Source organism: Lipotes vexillifer, unplaced genomic scaffold (assembly GCF_000442215.2).
Source record: "Lipotes vexillifer unplaced genomic scaffold, Lipotes_vexillifer_v1.1 scaffold135, whole genome shotgun sequence".
NCBI classification, from domain to species: domain Eukaryota; kingdom Metazoa; phylum Chordata; class Mammalia; order Artiodactyla; family Lipotidae; genus Lipotes; species Lipotes vexillifer.
The window spans coordinates 450,982-475,919 of record NW_006774574.1 but is presented as its reverse complement, the minus strand read 5'-3'; the positions used below and the strand labels follow the sequence as shown (position 1 = coordinate 475,919).

The 24,938-nt window shown below is 39.0% G+C and overlaps 1 protein-coding gene across 2 annotated transcripts in view; it reads left to right on the top strand.

Moving 5' to 3' along the window:
• Window positions 1–24,938, top strand: part of ABCC9 (ATP binding cassette subfamily C member 9) — a 145,975-nt gene that overhangs the window by 106,936 nt on the left and 14,101 nt on the right. For both annotated transcript variants that reach the window (XM_007449372.1, XM_007449371.1), the window contains exons 28-31: window positions 2,214–2,306; window positions 12,688–12,790; window positions 23,453–23,554; window positions 24,145–24,265. In XM_007449372.1, the coding sequence (XP_007449434.1) occupies window positions 2,214–2,306; window positions 12,688–12,790; window positions 23,453–23,554; window positions 24,145–24,265 (419 nt within the window). The remainder of the gene's footprint in view (window positions 1–2,213; window positions 2,307–12,687; window positions 12,791–23,452; window positions 23,555–24,144; window positions 24,266–24,938) is intronic.

Below are 24,938 nucleotides of genomic sequence, written 5' to 3'. Positions count from 1 at the left end.
TACGCGGGCCTCTGACTGTTGTGGCCTCTCCCGTTGCGGAGCACAGGCTCCGGACGCGCAGGCCCAGCGGCCATGGCTCACGGGCCCAGCTGCTCCGCGGCATGTGGGATCTTCCCGGCCTGGGGCACGAACCTGTGTCCCCTGCCTCGGCAGGCCAGGCGGACTCTCAACCACTGCGCCACCAGGGAAGCCCTAACAGACTATTTTGTAAACACCAAAGGGAATGAAGGTGGGGCCCTAGCTACAGGACATGCCATGAAATTTTGAATATCTAAAATCAAAGACCTCATGTGTGGTTTGCTCTGTAAGTAAGCATTTCCTGCTTACAAGAATACAAGATCAAGCTGTACCCTCACCTTTTTGGTTCCATAAAATACAGTACTATAAGCAGAGTTTCCTCCTTCCTCATTTTTTCCCTTTCATGACAAACCTCAATGTAGTGACCACCTGTTACTTGTGTCAAATTTACAAATGGCCACTTTTCTGTTTAAAACTCTTTACATCCCCCCCCCCCCGCCTCTTTCCCTCCCCTCATTGCAGTTTCTGAAGTGAGTAAATCCATTTTAGAAACTTAAAAAAAAAAGACTGTGTTTGGTTGTGAGATGACCCAGGAAACCCAGAATGGCCTAAGATTATTTAACAGTTGAAGATTACATTAACAGTGCACTCAATTCCCTTGACTCTGGCAGGTGAATGTTAGCACTGCTACTCTCATTCCCTCGACCCCAAAGATCTCGAGAAAGACAGAAATAAGGCTGAAAAGAAAAAAACAGGCATGTTTTGAAATGTGTGATATAAATCTTAGCCTATTTTCTAGAAAGGCTAGCTTATGTGTTTTAAAAAGTTGTCATGAGTGTTCATCTTGATGGAAAGGGTCCTATTCAGGCGTTTGTCCACCAGACATTCATTGAGTGCTTTATATACCTGTAAATATATATTTACACTCAGAGGACCAGTGAATACAAGTTCCATTTAGGCAGGGATTCAATTCCATTGTGGCAGAAGCCAAACTCGTTACCTGTTTCTTCAAATACCTTTATTGTCTGTCTCCCCCATCCTGGTAAATAGTACTGTCATTTTCCAAGGCTGCTGAGTAATTACCAAGTCATATTTGACTTTCCTCTCTTTTTTCATTTTAGTTTATTTTTTAATTGAAGGATAGTTAATTTACAATGTTGTATTAGTTTCAGGTGTACAGCAAAGTGACTCAGTTATACACGCACACACACATATATTTATATTCTTTTTCAGATTTTCCATTATAGGTTATTACCAGATATTAGGTATAGTTCCCCGTGCTATACAGTAGGTTCTTGTTGTTTACCTACTTTATATATGGTAGTGTGTATATGTTAATCCCAAACTCCTAATTTATCTCTCCCCCCCATCCCCTTTGGAAACCGTAAGTTTGTTTTCTGTATCTGTGTGGCTCTCCTCTCTTATTCACTCTGCTACAAGTTGATTGTAGCAGTTTAGAAAGCTACTTCTAGTAGGCTATCTCACCATCTCCCCTTATTTTAAATTTCACCCACATCACAATAATTAAGAACTTAAAAAAAAATTTCTTACATAGACTATCTTTACTCACTGATTCTCTTCCATCCTTTACACTGTCTCCCAAGTTATGTTGCTTTAACCCAGCTCTGATCATTTTATTTCTAGTCCTCAGTGTTTTTTCCCAGACCATCCAGGATCATCTACAGTCTAGCCCTGCCCATTGTTTTTCCAGCCTTTTCCCACTACAACACAAAGGATTCTGGCACCAGCCAGATTGAACTTGCCAGTTATTTAGTCTTCTGTGCTTGCTCTTGTTTGTTCCCTCAGCTGGAGTGCATTTCTTCTTGTCTGTTTGGTTGAAGCCCTCCGCATGCTTAAGATTTGGCCTAAATCTCCACCTGCTCAAAGAAAATATTTCCCATCTCCTACATATAAATTAATTGCTCATTCCTCTGTGTCCCCGTAACAGTTTACTTTAGCTGTGATACAAAGCTGATATTTTTGTACAACACGTAATATTCAGCCCGGACCTGTATTTATTATATGTACTTATCTTTCCCTTCCTCTTTAGATTGTAAGCTGTTGAAGTTCTTGTTAATTGAGTGCTAGAGGAAAATAGTTGTGATGACAAATAATAACCTTAATTTAGAATGAATGCAGTAGTCTTTGAGTCTGAAGAAGTGTGAGGTTTATTTTTGCACTTGTCTCTGTCCTAGGGATCTCCAGGAACTTGATGATACTACCCAGCTCCCTCTGCTTTGCCACTTCTCAGAAACCGCTGAAGGCCTCACCACTATTCGGGCATTTAGGTGAGTAAACACGTTTTCCTTTTGTTGATTAGGCAGTTACATCATCAACAAATATTTACCTACATTTAACTGATCATTGCTCCCATTTTTGGATGCCCACTGTGTGCGTGGCCGTGTTGTAAACTAATAGTAAGAAAAACGTGGCAGTAGATGATCACAGAGTTTAATCTTTTGAAATTTTAATAAGAATAAAGAAAGAATTAAGCATCATGTTGGAAGGATACTAGCTGTGGGATTTAGACCAGGCTTTTAAATTCCCTAGCCTCATCTCTGAAATGGGGAAATCAGTTTCGCTTCTTAGGCTTGTTGGACTAATTGATACAATGCATGTAAAGCATTAACCACAGTGGTTAGCAGAAAAACACCCAACATAGAAGTTAAAATAAATGTATTAATAATAATAATAAAAGAAATACTATTACACCAAAGTTATTTTAGGATTTAATCAGTTTTCTTGAATGTTGGTAAACAGAGTAATATCCCAAGCTTTTCATCAAGAGTGTCTGCTTAATACACAAAGAATTACCTGACCCTGTTTTCCCTGTTCAGGTAAAATCAGAAAAGAAGGTGACATCATTGAATGTTTCATTTACTCTAGAAAATCAACATCTTAAAGTATTATATCTTTCTGCAGTGCTAAATGCAAACATGTATTGATTTCTGTTTTTAAATTAATTAATTTTTTTATATAGCAGGTTCTTATTAGTTATCCATTTTATACATATTAGTGTATGTATGTCAACCCCAATCTCCCAGTTCATCCCACCACTACCCCCTGCCCCACTTTCCCCCCTTGGTGTCCATACATTTGTTCTCTACATCTGTGTCTCTATTTCTGCCTTGCAAACCAGTTCATCTGTATCATTTTTCAGGATTCCACATATATGCGTTGATATATGATATTTGTTTTTCTCTTTTTGACTTACTTCACTCTGTATGACAGTCTCTAGATCCAACCACGTATCTACAGATGACCCAATTTCATTCTTTTTTATGTCTGAGTAGTATTCCATTGTGTATATGTACCACATCTTCTTTATCCATTCATCTGTCGATGGGCATTTAGGTTACTTCCATGACCTGGCTATTGTAAATAGTGCTGCAGTGAACATTGGGGTGCATGTGTCTTCTTGAATTATGGTTTTCTCTGGGCATATGCCCAGTAGTGGGATTGCTGGGTCGTATGGTAGTTCTGTTTTTAGTTTTTTAAGGAAGCTCCATACTGATCTCCATAGTGGCTGTATCAATTTACATTCCCACCAACAGTGCAAGAGGGTTCCCTTTTCTCCACACCCTCTCCAGCATTTGTTGTTTGTAGATTTCCTGATGATGCCCATTCTAACCGGTGTGAGGGGATACCTCATTGTAGTTTTGATTTGCATTTCTCTAATGATAAGTGATGTTGAGCATCTTTTCATGTGCCTCTTGGCCATCTGTATGTCTTCTTTAGAGAAATGTCTATGTAGGTCTTCTGCCCATTTTTTGATTGGGTTGTTTGTTTTTTTAATGTTGAGCTACATGAGTTGTTTATATATTTGGAGATTAATCCTTTGTCCATTGATTCATTTGCAAATATTTTCTCCTATTCTAAGGGTTGTCTTTTCATCTTGTTTATGGTTTCCTTTCCTGTGCAAAAGCTTTTACGTTCCATTAGGTCCCATTTGTTTATTTTTGTTTTTATCTCCATTACTCTAGGAGGTGGGTCAAAAAAGATATTACTGTGATTTATGTCAGAGTGTTCTTCCTATGTTTTCCTCTAACGGTTTTATAGTGTCTGGTCTTACATTTAGGTCCATAATCCATTTTGAGTTTATTTTTGTGTATAGTGTTAGGGAGAGTTCTAATTTCATTCTTCTACATGTAGCCATCCAGTTTTCTCAGCACCACTTATTGAAGAGACTGTCTTTTCTCCATTGTATATCCTTGCCTCCTTTGTCATAGATTAGTTGACCATAGGTGCATGGGTTTATCTCTGGGTTTTCTATCCTGTTCCATTGATCCATGTTTCTGTTTTTGTGCCAGCACCATATTGTCTTGATTACTGTAGCTTTGTAGTATAGTCTGAAGTCAGGCAGTCTGATTCCTCCAGGTCCATTTTTTTCCCTCAAGATAGCTTTGGCTCTTCAGGGTCTTTTGTGTCTCCATACAAATTTTAAGATTTTTTGTTCTAGTTCTGTAAAAAATGCCATTGGTAATTTGATAGGGATTGCATTGAATCTGTAGATTGCTTTGGGTAGTATAGTCATTTTCATCAAGAACATGGTGTATCTCTCCATCTGTTTGTGTCACCTTTGATTTCTTTCATCAGTGTCTTATAGTTTTCTGAGTACAGGTCTTTTACCTCCTTGGGTAGGTTTATTCCTAGGTATTTTATTCTTTTTGTTGCATTGGTGAATGGGAATGCTTCCTTAATTTCTCTTTCTGATCTTTCGTTGTTGGTGTATAGGAATGAAAGAGATTTCTGTGCATTAATATTGTATCCTGCAACTTTACCAATTTCATTGATTAGCTCTAGTAGTTTTATGGTAGCATCTTTAGGATTCTGTATGTATAGTATCATGTCATCTGCAAACAATGACAATTTTACTTCTTTTCCAATTTGGATTCCTTTTATTTCTTTTTATTCTCTGATTTCCATGGCTAGGACTTCCAAAACTATGTTGAATTATAATGGCAAGAGTGGACATCTTTGTCTTGTTCCTGATCTTAGAGGAAATGCTTTCAGTTTTTCACCATTGAGGATGATGTTTGCTGTGCGTTTGTGGTATATGGCCTTTATTATGTTGAGATAGATTTCCCTCTGTGCCCACTTTCTGGAGAGTTTTTGTCATAAATGGGTGTTGAATTTTGTCAAGAGCTTTTTCTGCATCTATTGAGATGATCATATAGTTTTTCTTCTTCAGTTGTTAATATGGTGTATCACATTGACTGGTTTGCATATATTGAAGAAAACTTGCATCCCTGGGGTAGATCCCACTTGATCATGGTGCATGATCCTTTTAATGTGTTGTTGGATTCTGTTTGCTAGTATTTTGTTGAGGATATATTCATCAGTGATATTGGTCTATAATTTTGTTTTCTTGTAGTATCTTTGTCTGGTTTTGGTATCTGGGTGATGGTGGCCTCATAGAAAGAGTTTGGGAGTGTTCCTTCCTCTGCAATTTTTTGGAAGAGCTTGAGAAGGATGGGTGTTAGCTCTTCTCTAAATGTTTGATAGAATTCACCTGTGAAGCCATTTGGTCCTGGACTTGTTGGAAGATTTTTAATCACAGTTTCAATTTCATTACTTGTGTATGGTCTGTTCATATTTTCTATTTCTTCCTGGTTCAGTCTTGGAAGGTTATACCTTTCTAAGAATTTGTCCATTTCTTCCAGGTTGTTCATTGTATTGGCATAGTTAGAGTTACTTGTAGTAGTCTCTTGTGATGCTTTGTATTTCTGCAGTGTCCATTTAACTTCTCCTTTTTCTTTTGTAATTTTTTAAAATTCTTTTTATTTTTATTTTTATTTTTTTGCGGTACGTGGACCTCTCACTGTTGTGGTCTCTCCCATTGCGGAGCACAGGCTCCGGACGTGTAGGCTCAGGCGCCATGGCTCCCGGGCCTAGCTGCTCCGTGGCATGTGGTATCTTCCTGGACCGGGACATGAGCCCGTGTCCCCTGCTTTGGCAGGCGGACTCTCAACCACTGCGCCACCAGGGAAGCCCTTTTGTAATTTTTTTGATTTGAGTCCTCTCACTGTTTTTCTCGATTAGTCTGGCTAAAGGTTTATCAATTTTGTTTACCTGCTCAAAGAACCAGCTTTTTGTTTTATTGATCTTTGTTATTATTTCCTTCATTTGTTTTTCATTTATTTCTGGTCTGATCTTTATGATTTCTTTCCTTCTGATAATTTTGGGTTTTGTTTTTTCTTCTTTCTTTAATTCCTTTAGGTGTAAGGTTAGATTGTTTATTTGAGATTTTTCTTGTTTCTTAAGGTAGGATTGTATTGCTATAAACTTCCCGCTTAGAACTGCTTTTGTTGCATCCCATAGGTTTTGGATCGTCGTGTTTTCATTGTCATTTGTCTCTAGGTACTTTTTGATTTTCTGTTTGATTTCTTCAGTGATCTCTAGGTCATTTAGTAGCACATTGTTTAGCCTCCATGTGTTTGTGTTTTTTTACATTTTTTTCCCCTGTTATTTATTTCTAATCTCATAGCCTTGTGGTTGCAAAAGATGCTTGATATGTTTTCAATTTTCTTAAATTTACCAAGGCTTAATTTGTGATCTACCCTGGAGAATGTTCCATGTGCACTTGAGAAGGAAGTGTAATCTGCTGTTTTCGGATGGAATGTCCTGTAAATATCAGTTAAATGTATCTGGTCTGTTGTGTCATTTAAAGCTTGTGTTTCCTGATTAGTTTTCTGTCTGGATGATCTGTCCATTGGGGTAAATGAGGTGTTAAAGTCCCCCACTATTATTTTGTTACTCTCGAATTCCTCTTTTATAGCAGTTAGCATTTACCTTATGTATTGAGGTGCTCCTCTGTTAGGTGCATATATATTTACAATTGTTATATCTTCTTCTTGGATTGATCCCTTGATCATTATGTAGTGTCCTTTCTTGTCTCTTGTAACATTCTTTATTTTAAAGTTAATTTTATCTGATATGACTATTGCTATTCCAGCTTTCTTTTGATTTCCATTTGCATGGAATATCTTTTTCCATCCCCTCACTTTCAGTCTGTATGTGTCCCTAGGTCTGAAGTGGCTCTCTTGTAGACAGCGTATAGATGGGTCTTGTTTTTGTATCCATTCAGCGAGCCTGTGTCTTTGGGTTGGAGCATTTAATCCATTCACATTTAAGGTAATTATCAATATGTATGCTCCTAGTACCATTTCCTTAATTGTTTTGGGTTTGTTTTTGTAGGTCCTTTTCTTCTCTTGTGTTTCCCACTTAGAGAAGTTCCTTTAGCATTTGTGGTAGAGCTGGTTTGGTGGTGCTGAATTCTCTTAGCTTTTGCTTGTCTGTAAAGCTTTCGATTTCTCTGTTGAATCTGGATGAGATCCTTGCCAGAAAGAGTAATCTTGGTTGTAGGTACTTCCCTTTCATCACTTTAAATATATTGTGCCACTCCCTTCTGGCTTGTAGAGTTTCTGCAGAGAAATCAGCTGTTAACCTTATGGGAGTTCCCTTGTATGTTGTCATTTTTCCTTTGTTGCTTTTAATAATTTTTCTTTGTCTTTAATTTTTGTCAGTTTGATTACTGTGTGTCTCGGTGTGTTTCTCCTTGGGTTTATCCTGCCTGGGACTCTCTGTGATTCCTGAGCTTGAGTGGCTATTTCCTTTCCCATGTTAGGGGAGTTTTCGACTATAATCTCTTCAAATATTTTCTTGGGTCCTTTCTCTCTCTCTTCTCCTTCTGGGACCTCTATAATGCAAATGTTGGTGCATTTAATGTTGTCCCAGAGCTCTCTTAGGCTGTCTTCATTTCTTTTCATTGTTTGTTCCACAGCAGTGAATCCCACCAGTCTGTCACTTATCCGTTCTTCTGCCTCAGTTATTCTGCTATTGATTCCTTCTAGTGTATTTTTCATTTCACTTATTGTATTGTTCATCTCTGTTTGTTTCTTCTTTAATTCTTCTAGGTGTTTGTTAAACATTTCTTGCATCTTCTCGATCTTTACCTCCATTCTTTTCCGAGGTCCTGGATCACCTTCACTATCATTATTCTGAATTCTTTTTCTGGAAGGTTGCCTATCTCCACTTCATTTAGTTGTTTCTCTGGGTTTTTATCTTGCTCCTTCATCTGGTACATAGTCCTCTGCCTTTTCATTTTGTCTGTCTTTCTGTGAATGTGGTTTTCATTCCACAGGCTGCAGGATTGTAGTTCTTCTTGCTTCTACTATCTGCCCTCTGGTGGATGAGACTATCTGAGAGGCTTGTGCAAGCTTCCTGATGGAAGGGACTGGTGGTGGATAGAGCTGGGTGTTGCTCTGGTGGGCAGAGCTCAGTAAAACTTTAATCTGCTTGTCTGCTGATGGGTGGGGCTGAGTTCTGCCCCTGTTCATTGTTTGGCCTGAGGCAACCCAGCAATGGAGGCTACAGGCTCTTTGGTGGGGCTAGAGCTCATGCCAAGGAGTACTTCCCAGATCTTCTGCTGCCATTGTCCTTGTCCCCATGGTGAGCCACAGCCTCCGCCCCCCATCTCTGCAGGAGACCCTCCAACACTAACTGGTAGGTCTGGTTCAGTTTTCTATGGGATCATTGCTCCTTCCCCTGGGTCCCGATGCTCACACTACTTTGTGTGTGCCCTCCAAGATTGGAGTCGCTGTTTCCCCCAGTCCTGTCAAAGTCCTGCAATTAAATCCTGCTAGCCTTCAAAGTGTGATTCTCTGGGAATTCTTCCTCCCGTTGGACCCCCAAGTTGGGAGGCCTGATGTGGGGCTCAGAACCTTCACTCCAGTGGGTGGACTTCTGTGGTATAAGTGTTCTCCAGTTTGTGAGTCACCCACCCAGCAGTTATGGCACTTGATTTTATTGTGATTGAGCCCCTCCTACTGTCTCATTGAAGCTTCTCCTTTGTCTTTGGATATGAGGTATCTCTTTCGGTGAGTTCCAGTGTCTTCCTGTAGATGGTTGTTCAGCAGTTCATTGTGATCTGTATTGATTTCAATTAGAGATTTTTCTAATCTAAGAAATATTTGTATTACACGTATGTATATATATATACATATAACTGAGTCAAAAAGTAGAATATAAAGTTACAGCCACCATCTACAGCATGCATCACAGAATTTCTACATAAATCTACCTAGGTTTCATTGTGAAGCATTTATACTTTCCACAGTGGTGTGTTTTCCCATCAGAGTGTGCAGTGCCTCTTATTAGAGATGGTAAAACCATTTATTGATTTTGAATGTAGGTATTAAGGTAAGATTTATGTTCTAATAGTAGCCAGCACTGCCCAGTGGTACTCATAAGTACACCGTATTAAAAATTACATTTTTCACCAAACAAATCCTTTCAAGTTAATTTATTTGAGTTTTGAAAACATGCTAGGTGCTACTCTTGCTGCAGATACAGAAAGACTCCAAAGACATGGCCTTTTGTTTCTAACCGAGATAAATACCACAGAGAAAATGGATGGGATAACATGGCAGGTGGGGGATAATCAGTGACCGGATTCAGGCAAGCTGGTAGGTGGAAGAGTTGATGGGTTCAACTGAAAACAGCTTCTGTTTTCTTCGTGAAGAACAAGGTCAGGTCATTTTCCGAGAGTGCTGAGGACTGGAATCACATAAAGCATCTTGAAGGAAATGATGATTTAGCATGAAAGAGAAACTTGATCAAAAGTCAATGTTTAGTTTTTTCACTTACCTTCTTCACCAGACACATGAGCAGAATTTGGCTTGACTATTTCTGATTTTACATCAGGAAGATTCTAGAGAGCTGTAAGAAAGACAAACTATTACATGACATCTAAGACGTGAATGATGATTGGAAGACATGAAAGATAACCCAACTTTTATGTAGCAGTACATGCATCAGACTCATCCAGATTTAGATCTTCCAGGGTTCATTTTAAAAGTAAATATAACGTACCACCAATCTCAGCACTTTTAAACCAGAGGAAGTTTTACAATGTGGGGACAGTTTTGCTACCATGAAAAAAATTCTAGAATCTTTACATTTGGTAACTTGTGGTTAAGAATCAAACACATTCTTTTCCATCTATTTCTTCCTTTCTTTCAGGCTAGTAAGAATCCCCAGAGTCCTCAATGCTTTGGAAAGTTCATATTTACTGATTAGGCTGCTTTCCTCCCCTGCGTTCAGGGTTCGTGGTGTACTCACAGGCAGTCGTGAACTCCCTCAAGTAGTTTACCACCAAAGGATCACAGTTAAATTAGACTGAGATTTCAGTGACCTTTCCTGCTTTTTTTTTGGTCTGACAGAATAAAGGTCTAAGAATGTTCAAAAGATGAGCTGGATGTGGATGAAAAGATACAGACTGAGTGTGTCAAAGTTTCCATTAGGAAAACAGAAGGGTTCTTGCCAAATAGAAACACACAGAAAGAATGTTCACTGCATTTCCACCCCTCCCCTTTCACTGCTGCTTCAGATTGTTGCCAACTCCATTTACAAACTCTTTAAGAGTATATCTGCAACAATATCCCCAAACTAAAGGAAGAGTAAGAAGAGCCACAGTGAAGTGTTTGATGTTCATCTCAAGTGGAGTCCACAGGCTTTGGTCCAAACGCGCCCCCCACCCCTAATCTCTCCATCACCACAGCCCTCTAGGGAGAAGGCCCTGTCTCCTCCAGCCCCTGAATGTGTTGAGTTTTCTCACTTCTGTTCCTTTGCTCATGTTTTTCCTGATACCTCCAGTGCTTTGTCCCCCCTTGTTCACCTGAAAAATTCAGCCCATTTCTTAAAACCTCACTCAGACCATCTTCCTAGTCCTTTGTGAAACTTACTAAATGCATCTTTCCCCACCCTCCACCCTGTTCCCTACCATTCTGATCCTCTGATCAGTCCAAATCATCGCCTTCCTTTATGTTCATGTAGCATTTTGCGCATAGGGCCGTTATGATTGGCTTCTGTGTTGTGCCTTCCTTACTTGTTCATACCATGCTTCCTTCTTCCTTCACTAAACAATGGGCTCCTCTAGGGCAGAGGTCATGTCTTATTGGACATATATATTCTAATGTCTCACTTAGTGCTCTGTGCTTGATGAACATTTCTGAATGAGTGGGTGAAAATCCACCTAACAATGCAAATACAGAATTGGATATATCTGTTTACAGTTGAAATCCACTATCTCAGTAAATCCTATAACCCTATGAGTCATCCTACCTTAATTACTCACTCTGTCCATCTCTAAAAGGGTCATCACCAGGGTAGTCCTCTTTCTCTGTCTGCTTAGTCCCGCCCCAGTGTGTTGCTATTCAGCACAGGTCCTCCTGTGCATGGCATTTGGGTCAAGGCTACATAACTCAAAGTGAGGTAATTATTTGGCTCTGATTGCTGTATCCTTTGATTAGTGTAGCTCAGATGTTGCTGTCTGACTCAATTATCTGATTTTTCTGGTTTGGCATATTGGAGTGATCAGATTGATTGGATAAGCATCAAGTATCTGCTTTATATTGGCCTGTATGGACGGCTTCACGGGCCAAGTGAACACCCCACCCTGGGCTTCTTCATTTTTGACATAGTGATTTGCTTATTATAAACTTTTGAAAATTGATTTGAAGATCTGGGGGGACTTGGAGCAGTCTCTTATCAAATAGGAATTACCACTGGACTGTCAGATGAAATTTGGCTGCTTCTTGCAAACATAATACATAGATAGGAGGTCTGTGTAAGATAAACCATGGCCACAGAAAATTGAACAAACCTTTGGCATTTCCTCCGGCCTTCAAACTAGTTATTTTGATTATCTGATCCAGCTTTCCATTGTTTCTCTTACTGAGGGAAAATAATTGAAAAATAAAAAGAGGCTATTTTTTGCGACGTAGAAAAGATTTGTCACCATATGTAACTTGAGTTCCTTGGAAAAGTAGCTCACATGTTCGAATGGATGAGGTCTTTATTAGAAGTTTCCTGTACAACACAGGTTATACAGAATTTGGTCTGATTATGTTAATCCTCTAGCATGAACTTAATTTGGCCAAGAATCAGTATCTAAACTGTATGTGTCAGATATGCTTGTAAGCACCACACACCAAGTCTCTTCCATGTAATGACCATTCTTACAAATAGTTTGAAACTTTGAGATTATATGATATCTTGCTTAACAAGGACATCTGTCATTTGCAAGGACCCCCATCCTCCACTTCTTGCCACTTCATTTTCCTTCTTTGAGTCCCAGAAACACTGAGCAAAAAGAAAAATTTTTTAGATATATATTTGCCTGTTAACAAATGCATATTTTCCTGTCTTCCCTGAGTCTCTTCTAATACCTTCCACCCAACTCCAACGATGCCATGTGGAAAAGTAAAATACATGCAATAAAAAGTAGGTGGAGTATGTTGCATATCTGTACAACTTCTTCTGGTTTTTGTAGGGCACTTGTGACATAGACCATGCCTTGTTTCCATGGCTGCCATCATTATGTGGAAATTTATGAAACAATCTTTAATAGGACTTTGCCATTGGAAAGATTCCTTTCTGTAGCAGGGGTTGAGAAAGGAAGGAAACCCTGCACCACACTATCTCTCAGTAAGGGTGCAGGAGAGCAGTAGCAGCTGGCCTTTATTTGCAAGTAGGAGTCCATTTACCAGTCATTCCATCCCATCAGTTTGTCACCGTGTTGAGTAAATAGTGTAGTAGGAAGTGTGACTGTTTTTTATTATTTCTCCTGTTGTGTAGCTAACATCATAATATTTTTGTTTTCTGCAGGCATGAAACCAGATTTAAGCAACGAATGCTGGAACTGACAGACACGAACAACATTGCCTACTTATTTCTCTCAGCTGCCAACAGATGGCTAGAGGTCAGAACGGTATGTTCATTTCATGATTTTGAAATGGAAACCACACAGAAAAGAGGCCTGATGCAAAGAGGAAGACAGTTGTAAAAATTAGGCTTCCACTGAGATTCAGCACTCGCTTTGCATTTTCTGAACTTTAAAATAGCTCAGGTTTGTTTATGTTATGGGTGAAATTTGTCATAATGTTTTTAGCTAATGGCAAGACAAATAGCCCCAAATGCAAAAATTCATTTTGTGTTCATTAGTCACTAGATTATATAAGTTAATGGAATAGCAAATATTTGTATAACTTCAGTTTCTTTTTTCAAAAGAGCACATTTGACAAGTGAACAGGTGTACTCATTTACTCCACTGAGCTGGACCGACCTGGAAGAGATGGCGACTTTCTCTCTTTTAAGCCCGTGGAAGATCATGTTAGCCCAAAATGTAAAAAATTGTGATTAATCATCTGTTGCCTTCTTCTGCCCTATATAAAGTAGAAGAATGGGCACAAGCTTTGACATCGTACAGACTTGGTCTAGCAAGTTAATGAATTTATCCAAGTTCCAGTTTGTCATTTGTAAAATAGGAGTAAGAATGTTACCTCATGGGGGTGTTAGGATTAAAAATAATAATATAAATCCCCTAGCTCACTGACTGGCAACTGCACTCAACAAATGTCTTTTGAATGGATGGATGGATGGATGAAAAACTGAATTGAAACAGTGCCTGCCCTGGTAAATGGTTAATAAGCCAACCAGTTGGGGTATGAATGAAGTAGGAGACAGGTGAGACCCAAGTTCCACAGGGAAGAGGATGTTGTTTGCAGACTGGTCTGCATAATCTGCAGTATGAATAAGACACTTTGGTAGTAATGATGAGTTGACCGTCATCTTTTTAAAAAAAATAATATCATCTATCAGTTTGTGAAAAGGAAAAGGAGGTTTACTCATGCAGTTGTGAGAACCTCACTTCTGCTGATTAATCACCCCTACCATATGCACGCTTTCTTTCAAAACTCAATGGACCAGAGAGGGCAGATGGTAATGGGAATTTGATAAAGTTGAAATGAAGGAGCCCAAATTAAAATCTGAGTTGTTGATGGATGGTTACAGATTGGTAAGGAATCTTGGATCCCCTTGTGACCTGTAGTTGCCATGATTTCTCATCGTTTACAGAGATTCTCTACTACTATATTAGTTATTGTGTAGAAATTATCCAGCAACATAACACAATTATATTTCACAGATTTTAGGTAGGAAGTTTCTTATGGGTTGCTGTGGGGATTGGGAGGGGGCAGAGCAGATTCTCCTGAATAATCTATAATTAGCATAAAGGCAGTTGAAGTGTTTAGGACTTAGAACCAAAATATTATTCCTAGATCTTACCCAGACCCTAATTCCTTGCTTTAAGCGTCTGTTTGTTTGTTTAAATCTGTTTTCTCCAAGGAAAAGAAATCATATCTGATAACAGAACTAATGATGAAATAGCTTCATCAAAGAATGTCCTAAAATCACAGGGAGAAAATATCAGTAGTTACCTTTGTATTTGATTTTCCTGAAGTTGAAGATCAAGTATGTTTTTTAGGGGCAAGTGTGTTTGCTTTGGACTTGAGGTGAGTGTCTGACCTGACTCCTGCTTCTACTCTTTAGCACTTCCTACTGTCAGGTTAATGGACAAATGTTTAACAAGAATCTTCAAGCAAACCATATGTTCTGCTCTCATAGCCAGAAGACAAGATATTAGAGCCTTCAGACTGCCAAGAAAGGGAAGGTCAGGAAAAATTCAGAGAGGAACAGCAGCCAGATTCAGAATGGGTTAGTTTAGCTTGACTCATACTCCGCTACTTAAACACCCCCCGCTCCACCCCGATTAAAGGCAGCTGGACCTACTTGAATATAAAAGAATTCTAGTTCTACCTGCAGAAGTCTAAAAAAAAATACTGATATGTGAAAAAGGAAGGGTGCAATCTGCCATTCATTCTGTTACCTTATAACACATTTGTTTTTGTGTCTTTTCTTTGTTTTCTGTGTATTATACTCTTTCCACGATTTGCTATCTAGCCTTACCAGATCTCTCCCTTAAAAACCAACACAAAAAAATTAAAGAATCCTTTGCTTCTATTTCTGATTAGTAAATATAAAATTTGGTAAGAAACTTGTTGATTTACTGCAACATTCCAGGCATATCTGCTGATAGATGTCAAGGTCCAAAGTCCTTTGTGGATGATTTGTCTTTCCTCTATTGAATTTATGCATCAGTAAGTTTATGTGGGTATACACACAACACACACACACACACACACACACACACACGCTTCTAGACAATCCCAGAGATCCAACTTAAAACAGATTTATTCTCTTTCTGTTCTTTGGGTATACCGAAAGTTTTTATTAGAATCAGAATATTTAGAATATTAGAATATTTATTTGGATATAAATGCTATAATCCAAGAACATATGCCACAGTAGGGGTGTTGAATGAATAAAATTAATAAAAATAATGAATAAAAAATTTTAAAAATGAGTAAACTCCAATAAGGAAATAACCTTTCTCCCAATCATATACATGTAAGTGACCTCATTACTACTATGCTTCTGTGGATGTGTCTGCATCACTGGAGATACAATTTCCATTTGAAAGAAATGGATCTTGTGTCAAAAATATGAGAAATATGAACATTGAGGAACAGGACCTTGGAGACTGGGGTGTGAAATGTTCTCCGAACCCCACAGCTGGACATACTCTGCCTTGTAAGTCATTTACAAAAAATAAATAATGAAAACTTCTATTTGGCCCAGTGACTCCGTCTGCATGGACCTTATCTACAGTATCAACACAGCCCCCTCCATTCCCTATTCTCTGATATATTACTCAGCAAATTAACAAAAATATCTGCTGTAGCAACTCTTCTTGGAGCTCCCATAGCAGAAGCACAGTTAAACCATACCAGGAGGGGGGCAGCATTGGCCATAACTCAGAAGACGCCAGCAGATTTCCTGATGCAGATCTGGGGATTTCACCAACTCTAATTCATGGACTCATGACCCAAGTGGAGAGAAAGAGGAGAAAACTTATCATAGTTTTCTGTGGCTGTTTTTCTCTTCCCTTTCTCTTCATTCTCACTTTTAGCTTTCCAGAGCAATGCCACTGAATTCTGTGGACAATCTCGAGGAGAAGGAAGGGAAACTAGAGTAAAAGCACCTTTTTTAAATTCAGGAAAATCCCTGAGCCCCATCCAATTTTTTTTTTATTATCTATTTAAAATATATATATATATTTACATATGGCTCTTCTTTCTTTTCCTGGTCATGTTAGGTAAGTGTTAAGACAATTACAAGTTATTCCCTTTCTCTGGCTGAACAGTGTTCCTTATGGAAGATGTAGCCCTGCCCACCATGTTCATTTCATAGTTATTCTGAATTGGGAAAACAATAAAGTTCACAACACACTCCAATTAAAAAGGATAAGAATCTAAAAGAATAAAATAGTTTGGCTGGTAGAAAGTAGCCAGACTGTGACCACCCAGGTTACTTTGGCAGTGGAGGGCAGTGTTTCTCCTCTGGGTGCCAAGTGAAGTGGGCCACAGTCGTGTGCAGTGTGTCACGACAGCCTAACCTTTGAATGCTGCTTACGTTCTTTTGTTCAGCACAGGGTTTTCTCTTCATCCCTCTGAACTAAACAATTCCAGTTCTTTGGCATCGGTGTTTCCATTTGCAAAAATTGTGTAACTCTATCTAAAGGGTGTCTTTCCAAGGCTTTGTCTTGCCGTGTATGGTGAAAGGATAAAAGAAAAATCACATCAAGAAGCCAAAAAAAGTCTTTAGAATCAACAGACTAAAGTGAAAATAGTCTTCAGGGTGAATGTGCATGAGAGTCTATTTTGTGAAACAGCACAGAGCTTTTTTGTATGTTCATAACTCCATTATAGACAGGTGTGCGTTGATCTTGTAATGTGAAGACCCAGGCACTCACTGGAACCATAGACGTGGACTTCTGAGGGCTATGTGAAGGAGAAAGGTAGTGTTGTTAATAACTATTTACAAGGGTGTTGTATGGAAAATTACAGTTTACTATAATCCCACATATAGATAGAGAAATCATTGAATCACTAGAAATCTATCTGACAAGAGTCTTCTCTTTTGACATAGGAATCAAAGGGTTCCCTTCTGGAGGGGAGTGTTGAACTCACAAAGTCAATGGAAATTATAATTTATCACTATACTTATAAAAATGTCCTTTTGTTGGGCCCTCTCTGAGAATGGTCATTCATGTATGTAGTCGCTTCTATTTCCTAAGTAGAATCTCTCATTCCATTGTATCGTTTTGACTGAAGGCGTTTTTCATTGAATTGGTTGGGTAGGATGTAGAAAGCCTTAGCAGAAGAATTTGTGCTTCTAGTAATCCCCAAGTGTTTCCTCTGTGTGTGTGAGTTATTCAGACCATCTGCTTCTCCTTTCTTAACTTACTGCCTTTAAGCCATTTTGTTATTCACATGTTTGCGATGGAAAGGAAAGAAGGTGTGGAAAGGTAGAGTCACTTTATAATTCATTAAACTTGTTGTTTAATGGTAAAGGAAGTGGAAAACTGGAAGCTAACATAAGCTCTATCAGTTTCTCACGTCTATTACTCTTGTTGTATTTGAAAGGAAGTGATTGGAATTTAGTGGTTTTGCTATGAGATTTCTTGATAAACGTTATGCGCAAAGGAGCTTCCTCTCTTATGCAGATTGAGGTAAAATTCTGATCAAATGCTTCCAAAAAATCTCCAGTTACTTTAAAAAAAAAAACGTTATTGAGCAGGGGTAGTAATCCTGAAGTGAGCTGAAAAGTATCTGATTGATATAACTAGAAGACAGCGCGAATAGCACTTTTTTAAAAAAGAAAATGATAAAGAATATTTTTATGATAAATAACTGTTTTAAATGCTAAACTGCAGACATTTTGGCTTTTAAGCTCTTGTATCTGTTTGAACTTACTAGATTGTGGAATTGGGAAGTGGGTTCATCTCCTGAAAAACTTGCTCTAAAGGTGCTTCAAAAAGTTATGCCTTGGACATATATACACTACCCAATGTAAAATAGATAGCACTGGGAAGCAGCCGCGTGGCACAGGGAGATCAGCTCAGAGCTTTGTGACCACCTAGGGTGGTGGGATAGGGTGGTGGGACGGGAGGAGATATGGAGATATATGTATATGTATAGCTGATTCACTTTGTTATACAGCAGAAACTCGCACATCATTGTAAAGCAATTGTACTCCAATAAAGATGTTACAAAACAAAAGAAAAAAATAAGAAAAAAAAAATGAGACAAGGCAGGGAAAGCTGTTGGCACAGTGCCTGCCATGTGACAAATGACCAATAAATGTTAGTTATTATTTTATTATTAACTAAAAAAAAAAAAAAGGAATAAAGCAGGTGACTTTTATAACTTCTAGCTTTTTCATATTGTATCTTATTTACAGAGAGGAAAAGTGGCCCCAAAAATCTGTCAATATAATATAAATGTAGCAGAACAAGGTGTAACAATCGTTAGGCCATGTACATTCCAGGGATAGGAATAGGGTTTGGGGAGGCTGCCTGGCACATTTATGTTGCACAAAGCTCTTCCTCCCACAGAGCCTTCTCTTAGCCCTATGCTGTTAAAGCCCTATGAGATTTGTATCATTAAATACATGTTACACAAGTGGCTATTTGAGGTTACACAACCAGAAGAGAGAGTAGAGGATATGTGGAATACTTATTGACCTCTTATGAATAAAAGCTCCTATGAATTAAAAAAAAAAAAGCTATGCCTTTTTGCTGAGGTGTCAAAAACATCTCTTTACATTATCTTTACATATAAATGTTGGCATATTTTATTTACTGGACTAAGAATTAAAATAATGTCTAATGATCATACTGAAAACCTTACAAGTAGTTTTGAAAACATTAGCTCAATGAGAGAGACACGGAAAATATATACTGACTTTAACTTATCGATCTCTTCCCTCCCTTTTCTCTCTTCATTTGTTTTCACTTCTTTTGCTGGTTTCATTGCCAGGATGAGGCTAACCCACCTATTATCAGAATTACCATTTCAATTCAATAGAAAATAGTTTAAAGTATTATCTGATTCAATCTAACATTGAGTTCTATACAATGGTGGAATCCAGGGCCCAATATAGAATATAAAGATCCATAATAAATTAACAGGGAATGAGGTGGGAGGAAGAGAGATTGAGTGTGTAATGTTTTCCATTTCCTTTATAATATTTATATTAGGCCTACGTCTGATTTCCATTTATTGAGACTCTGATTAATCTGCTGTTTCGGTATGTCAGTTGCAGCCTTGTTCTATTCCAGTCCTATTCAGATTGCTCTTTGTAACACAGAACACAGCATTTTATAAGTTTTTCATGTACAATTGAAATAGCCAAACAATTAATAATTATTGGGAACTGAATGATGAAGTTCTTGACTTAAGAGTGCCTTTCACTTTAGAAAGGCAACTCCTAACACTTACACATAGCACAGCTTTCTAAGATAGTCATATCACAGTTCTAAGCAGGGGATAAAAAATCATAAAACTGGGCTTCCCTGGTGGCGCAGTGGTTGAGAGTCCGCCTGCCGATGCAGGGGACACAGGTTCGTGCCCCGGTCCGGGAAGATACCACATGCCGCGGAGCGGCTGGGCCCGTGAGCCATGGCCACTGAGCCTGCACGTCCGGAGCCTGTGATCCGCAATGGGAGAGGCCATAACAGTGAGAGGCCCGCGTACGGCAGAAAAAAAAAAAAAAATCATAAAACTTCGTGCTGGGCTTCCCACCTTGTCAAATATGCATCCTTGTAATATCTGTACATGTTCAACTCTTAAGTCTGGAAAGGGGATTGGTGGAGACTTAAATGACTCATAGGAGTCCTTTAGAAAAAAAAGTCAGAAGCCTGGATTTAGAAGATATTTGGCTCATAGAAGAACTCAGTGAATGTTTTATGAAGGGGGTCAATGTATCCAGTCATGAATTCCATAAGGAATCATTGGGCCTTTACAATGAACTTAGCATTACTGTATTCCTGTTGCTGGAAAATTTAGACAGACTCTTTTTTCACGGACTTAGATTCTAGTGAGAGTAAATAGACTATGAACATGAGAACAAATAAGCAAATAAGATCATTTCAGATAGCGTGAAGTGTGAGGAGGAAAACAAAGCAAGACAATGGGCTAGAGAACAGCTCCAGGGCTGGGGGTGGGATCAGGAAGGGAAGGTCTCTCCAAAGAGGTGTATTTAAGAATTGACTTCTAAATGACGAGCAGTAGCCTGGTGTCTGAGACCTCTGGGAAACATTTCAGGCAGAGTCAGTGGCAGAAACAAAGTTGGTATGTTCCCAATGTTACTGACCCAGGTCCTTGGAATCTTTAATTAATAGAAATTGAGGGCTTCCCTGGTGGCGCAGTGGTTGAGAGTCCGCCTGCTGATGCAGGGGACGCGGGTTCGTGCCCCGGTCCGGGAAGATCCCACATGCCACGGAGCGGCTGGGCCCGTGAGCCATGGCCGCTGAGCCTGCGCGTCTGGAGCCTGTGCTCCGCAATGGGAGAGGCCACAACAGTGAGAGGTCCGCGTGCCACAAAAAAAAAAAAAAAAAAAGAAAAGAAAAGAAAAGAAATTGATAAGCCAGAGGAGAAATTTAGGCAAGGTTTTACTGGGACTCGTGCTACAGCACAAGGGAGTGAAAATAAGTAACAGGTGTGCTTGCTCACTTCCCGAGGAAGTGACAAGCCGATTCCTTAAATGGGATGAGGGTGAGGGAGGATCAGTGGGCTGGGGAGAAGGTGTGGCTTACGTGGTCTGCCCACCCCCTTGGTGGTGCTGTGCGCAGGGGTCATGCGCAGTATCCTGCTTTTGCTTCCGGCACCTCAGACCTGGCAGTTGGTTTGTGGCCTTTTTGTATCTTATTATAATCACCCGAGCTGCGCATGCGTGCAGTTATTTTTAGTCCCTTGTAGTTTCTTTGTACTCTCTTGCTTGGGGGATTCATTGGTTCAGGTGCAAGCACTGCAGTAAAGGTCCTAGGTCCCAGGTCCCAGCTTATCTCACCAAGGACAGGAAGACCAGCATAGTTGCAGCAGGGTGAAGGAGCGGGAAAGGAATCTCAAATAAGGTCAGAGGAGGCAGGGTCTAGACTCCAGACTTTACATCATATAAGGCTTTGTAATTCATCAGAGTCTGAATGTATTATAAGTGCAATAGGAAGGCATTGATAATTTTAAACAGGGAAGTTATATATACTTTTAAAAGAATATATGAATGAATGAATGGATAGATGGATGAATGAATGAGGCTCTTCTTTCCAATGAGGTCAGCTGAGAGGAAGCGGAGAACAGAAATTAGTAAAAACATACCCTGCTTCAAACCCTTAAAGTGAATGTTGCCCACAGAAATTTCTCAGATGCTGACTGGCATATTTATATCAAGCTGGGAGCATCTTGCTGGAAATATCTCCTGGTGCTAACTTACTTTCTGAAACTTATCACACAAGCGCTTTATGAGTCTTTTTAGAAAAGATAATATGGAAATAACAAATTTATAACATAACATTAAAAGTATTACCTTTCACAAGAGAGTGAAGGAAAAATTCATATTGCTGTAAATATTTTGGAAGTATTTTGGGAACACGTTGGCATTTGTAAAATATAAAAGAGCAGCCCAGGCTGGTTAGATTCTGCATTCATGTAGTTGTTGCTTCAAATAAAGGGGGAAAAGGAAGAACTGTCTGATTGGGATGTGAGAAGTTGTTAACAAATGGATACATCAGTAGAAGCGGTCAAAGGAGTATTTACTACCTCTATGGAATTTACTCCCTCAAGGGATTAACTCTCTTGATTTCTTTCTTTATTTTTTGTAAAGATAATGGGAGTCATTACAGAATTAAATTTTAGTGCCTGTTTTAACCTTTGATGTTTTATGATGCACGCAAACTTTTAAGCTTGCTTCAAACCTTTGAAAATCATCCAGGGGGAGAAAAAGACATCCTGTTACATGGAGGGGGGTAAATCTAACTGATATTTAATCTTTTTTATTCCTTTCAAAATCCCTGTAAATTAGGTATCATTTCTATTTTCTGAAGAAGAAACTGAGTCTCAAAGGGGTTTAAATGACTCATCTAAGCTTACTAACTGGTAATTGACAAAAGCATCATTTGAACCCAGATCTCTGATTCCAAGGCTGGGATCATTGATTGCTCCCCAGCAATTTGATCTTTGGTGCTATTTAAAAAGAGGCAAGGATGTGCACATGCTAGCTGATTTGAGAAACTGCATTCTTTTATATATATATATATATATATATATATATATATATATATATATGTGAAGTTTTATAGTTTTATTTTGTTTTATTTATTTATTTTTGGCCGCGTTGGGTCTTAGTTGCTGCGCGCTGGCTCTCTTGCGTCGAGCGGGTCTACTCTTTGTTGCGGTGTGCGGGCTTCTCATTGCGGTGGCTTCTCCTGTTGCAGAGCACGGGCTCTAGGCACACGGACTTCAGTAGCTGTGGCACACGGGCTCAGTAGCTGTGGCTCACGGGCTCAGTAGTTGTGGCTCATGGGCTTAGTTCTTCCCGCACCAGGGCTCAAACCCATGTCCCCTGCCTTGGCAGGTGGATTCTCAACCACTGCACCAGCGCTTGAGAAGGGTTGACCAGTGGCTTCTCAGGGTTGAGAAGCCCTGAGAAACTGCATTCTTGACTTTGGCATGTTAAACACTCTATTACTGTCATTATGGTCTTATCACCTAGTTACTAGTTATTTTTTTGAGGTAGCAGAGGTTATCTTTCTAGAGATGGTCAGCACCAGTGAGATGAGAGTTGAGATAATTCTAGAAAGTGTTCATGCCTGAACTTCTCTCTGCTTCTGGCATGTGTGACACATCAGCATGACAAGTTTTAAAGATTTCTTTTTCAGAAGATAAGACGTAATAGTGCCTAAGAATGCTGGGAAATGGGGAAGAAAGGGTGTGTTCGAAAATGGACAGATGTCCTTTATCTCTCCTTTGAGTTTAAGGCTGGCCTTAATGAATTTTTTAAATTTCTCGGAAGAGTTTATTATTGAGTCATAGACAATTCAGATACTCTAAGACATGCCATATTTCTAATTTAGGAAGAAAAATTACACTTATTCCTATTTCCATGAAATCTATAGATTTAATATCCCAGACTCTGAGACCAGATAGTTGACAATAGTTCAGATACAAATCCCAATAAGCTAACTAGAGGCAAACTTCTGCAAAGGCCTTGACTTAGCATACAAGAGAGCTAATCTCAACCCTGGTGTAAGCACACATGAAATTTAAGGTAGAAAGTTAAGTTCAAAAATAATTGCTTGTCTGGCAACACAATGCAGTAGATAAGAAAAAGAAAGAAAGAAAGAAAGAAAACCCTGTGTCTGATCCTGGTCGTGCGAAAAATTGCAGCTTAATTTCTGACCAGGTGTTTAACGTCTCTGAAAGCATATCTGCGTGAATATAATCAGAGCCTTGCATTGTTTCCCTTCCCGTCCTAATAGTGTGAGTTGTTATACTTTCTGTAACATTCTTCTGAAACTTAACAGGATACACAAGGAGTAGCGTTTATTCTCTTAGTGATCACCTGGGTTGATTGAGATCTTTGGTTTAAGAACTTGGGGAAAATCTTTTAATATTTTTTTCTCACTCCTCTTTAGGATTATCTGGGAGCTTGCATTGTTCTCACTGCATCAATTGCATCCATTAGTGGGTCTTCCAATTCTGGATTGGTGGGCTTAGGTCTTCTGTATGCACTTACGGTACGTATGGATGAAAATCTCTCTCTTTTTGCGCAGTGCTGGAGGTACTTTCTGTATGTGGTTATTATCAACTCTTATTCGTGGATGTTAGAGAGGAGTTAGAAATTCATAACAAGATGACAGCCTGCAAATAATAGTAGATTTGGGCCCAAACCCAGCATTTTAGGATGGCATGGATTCATTTCTGATATTGCGAACCAATTTTTAGAAAGTCCTCAAACCCTATGGTCAGAGTTCTCCCAAGGCTGTTTGGAATTCTTGTCCTGAGTTGCTCACCACACATTTAGGGACACTAACTTGAATATGACTATAAATGAGGTAAATGGAAACAGAGGTCCATACAACTATCCACTGTGCAGGGAAATGAGGACAGTTCACAGAACAGTGACATTTGAGGACCCTTGAAGAAGAACAGATACTTTCTTTGCCAACTTTATCCCATGACATCCCCTCTGGTCTCTGATATCTTGCAGCATTTACGAATTGTACCTATATGAACTGTCCAAGTCATCCTATCCCCTAATATCCAGTGCTTACAAAAATCATGACTTCATTTTATATGTGTTCATTGTTTTTGTCACCTGACACAGATAACCAATTATTTGAATTGGGTTGTGAGGAACTTGGCCGATGTGGAGGTCCAGATGGGGGCAGTGAAGAAAGTGAACAGTTTCTTGACTATGGAGTCTGAGAACTATGAAGGCACCATCGGTATTGTTCTGAATATCATTTGATTTCACTTAAATAGTTATTTTTAAAAAAAGATTAGTTGTGTGTCAGGCACACTGTCATTTTTGCTTTTGTTTTCCACTTCAATAGCCAGAGAATCCCCTCTCATCTTGACTTTGCTTGATAAGGTACACCTGAACCTGAAAAAGATGTGATTATTTAGGCCTGAAAAGTCTTGGATACAACGAGAGTCCAAATTGATATTATTTAGTAATACTTAAAGAGAACGATATATTTGGACTTTATTAATTACCAACCTAAATTATGAACTATTCTGTTCTCTTTCTCCAGACCGTATTAACTTAAATGGCAAGAAACTTGGATTTTAAATTCTAACTGAGATTCTTAGCCTTGCTAGAATAAAACTGGCAGAAAATTCAATACTGAGGACAGACTAATCTTCCTTAAATGTAAATCTCATGCTTCACATGCACTCTTTTGCCTAAATCCTTCAGTAGCTCTCGAGGTCTTCAAGGACAAACTACAGGTAACTTAGCTCAGTCTGCTAGACCCTTTGTTAGTCAACCCTTACCCACCTACCTACTCTCATTTCTCATCATCCACCAATACACCTTTTACTCGGGCCATACCAACATGCTATGCTTTCTTTATATCTTTGTTCTTCTCTCTATATATATTTGAAACAACTTTCCCT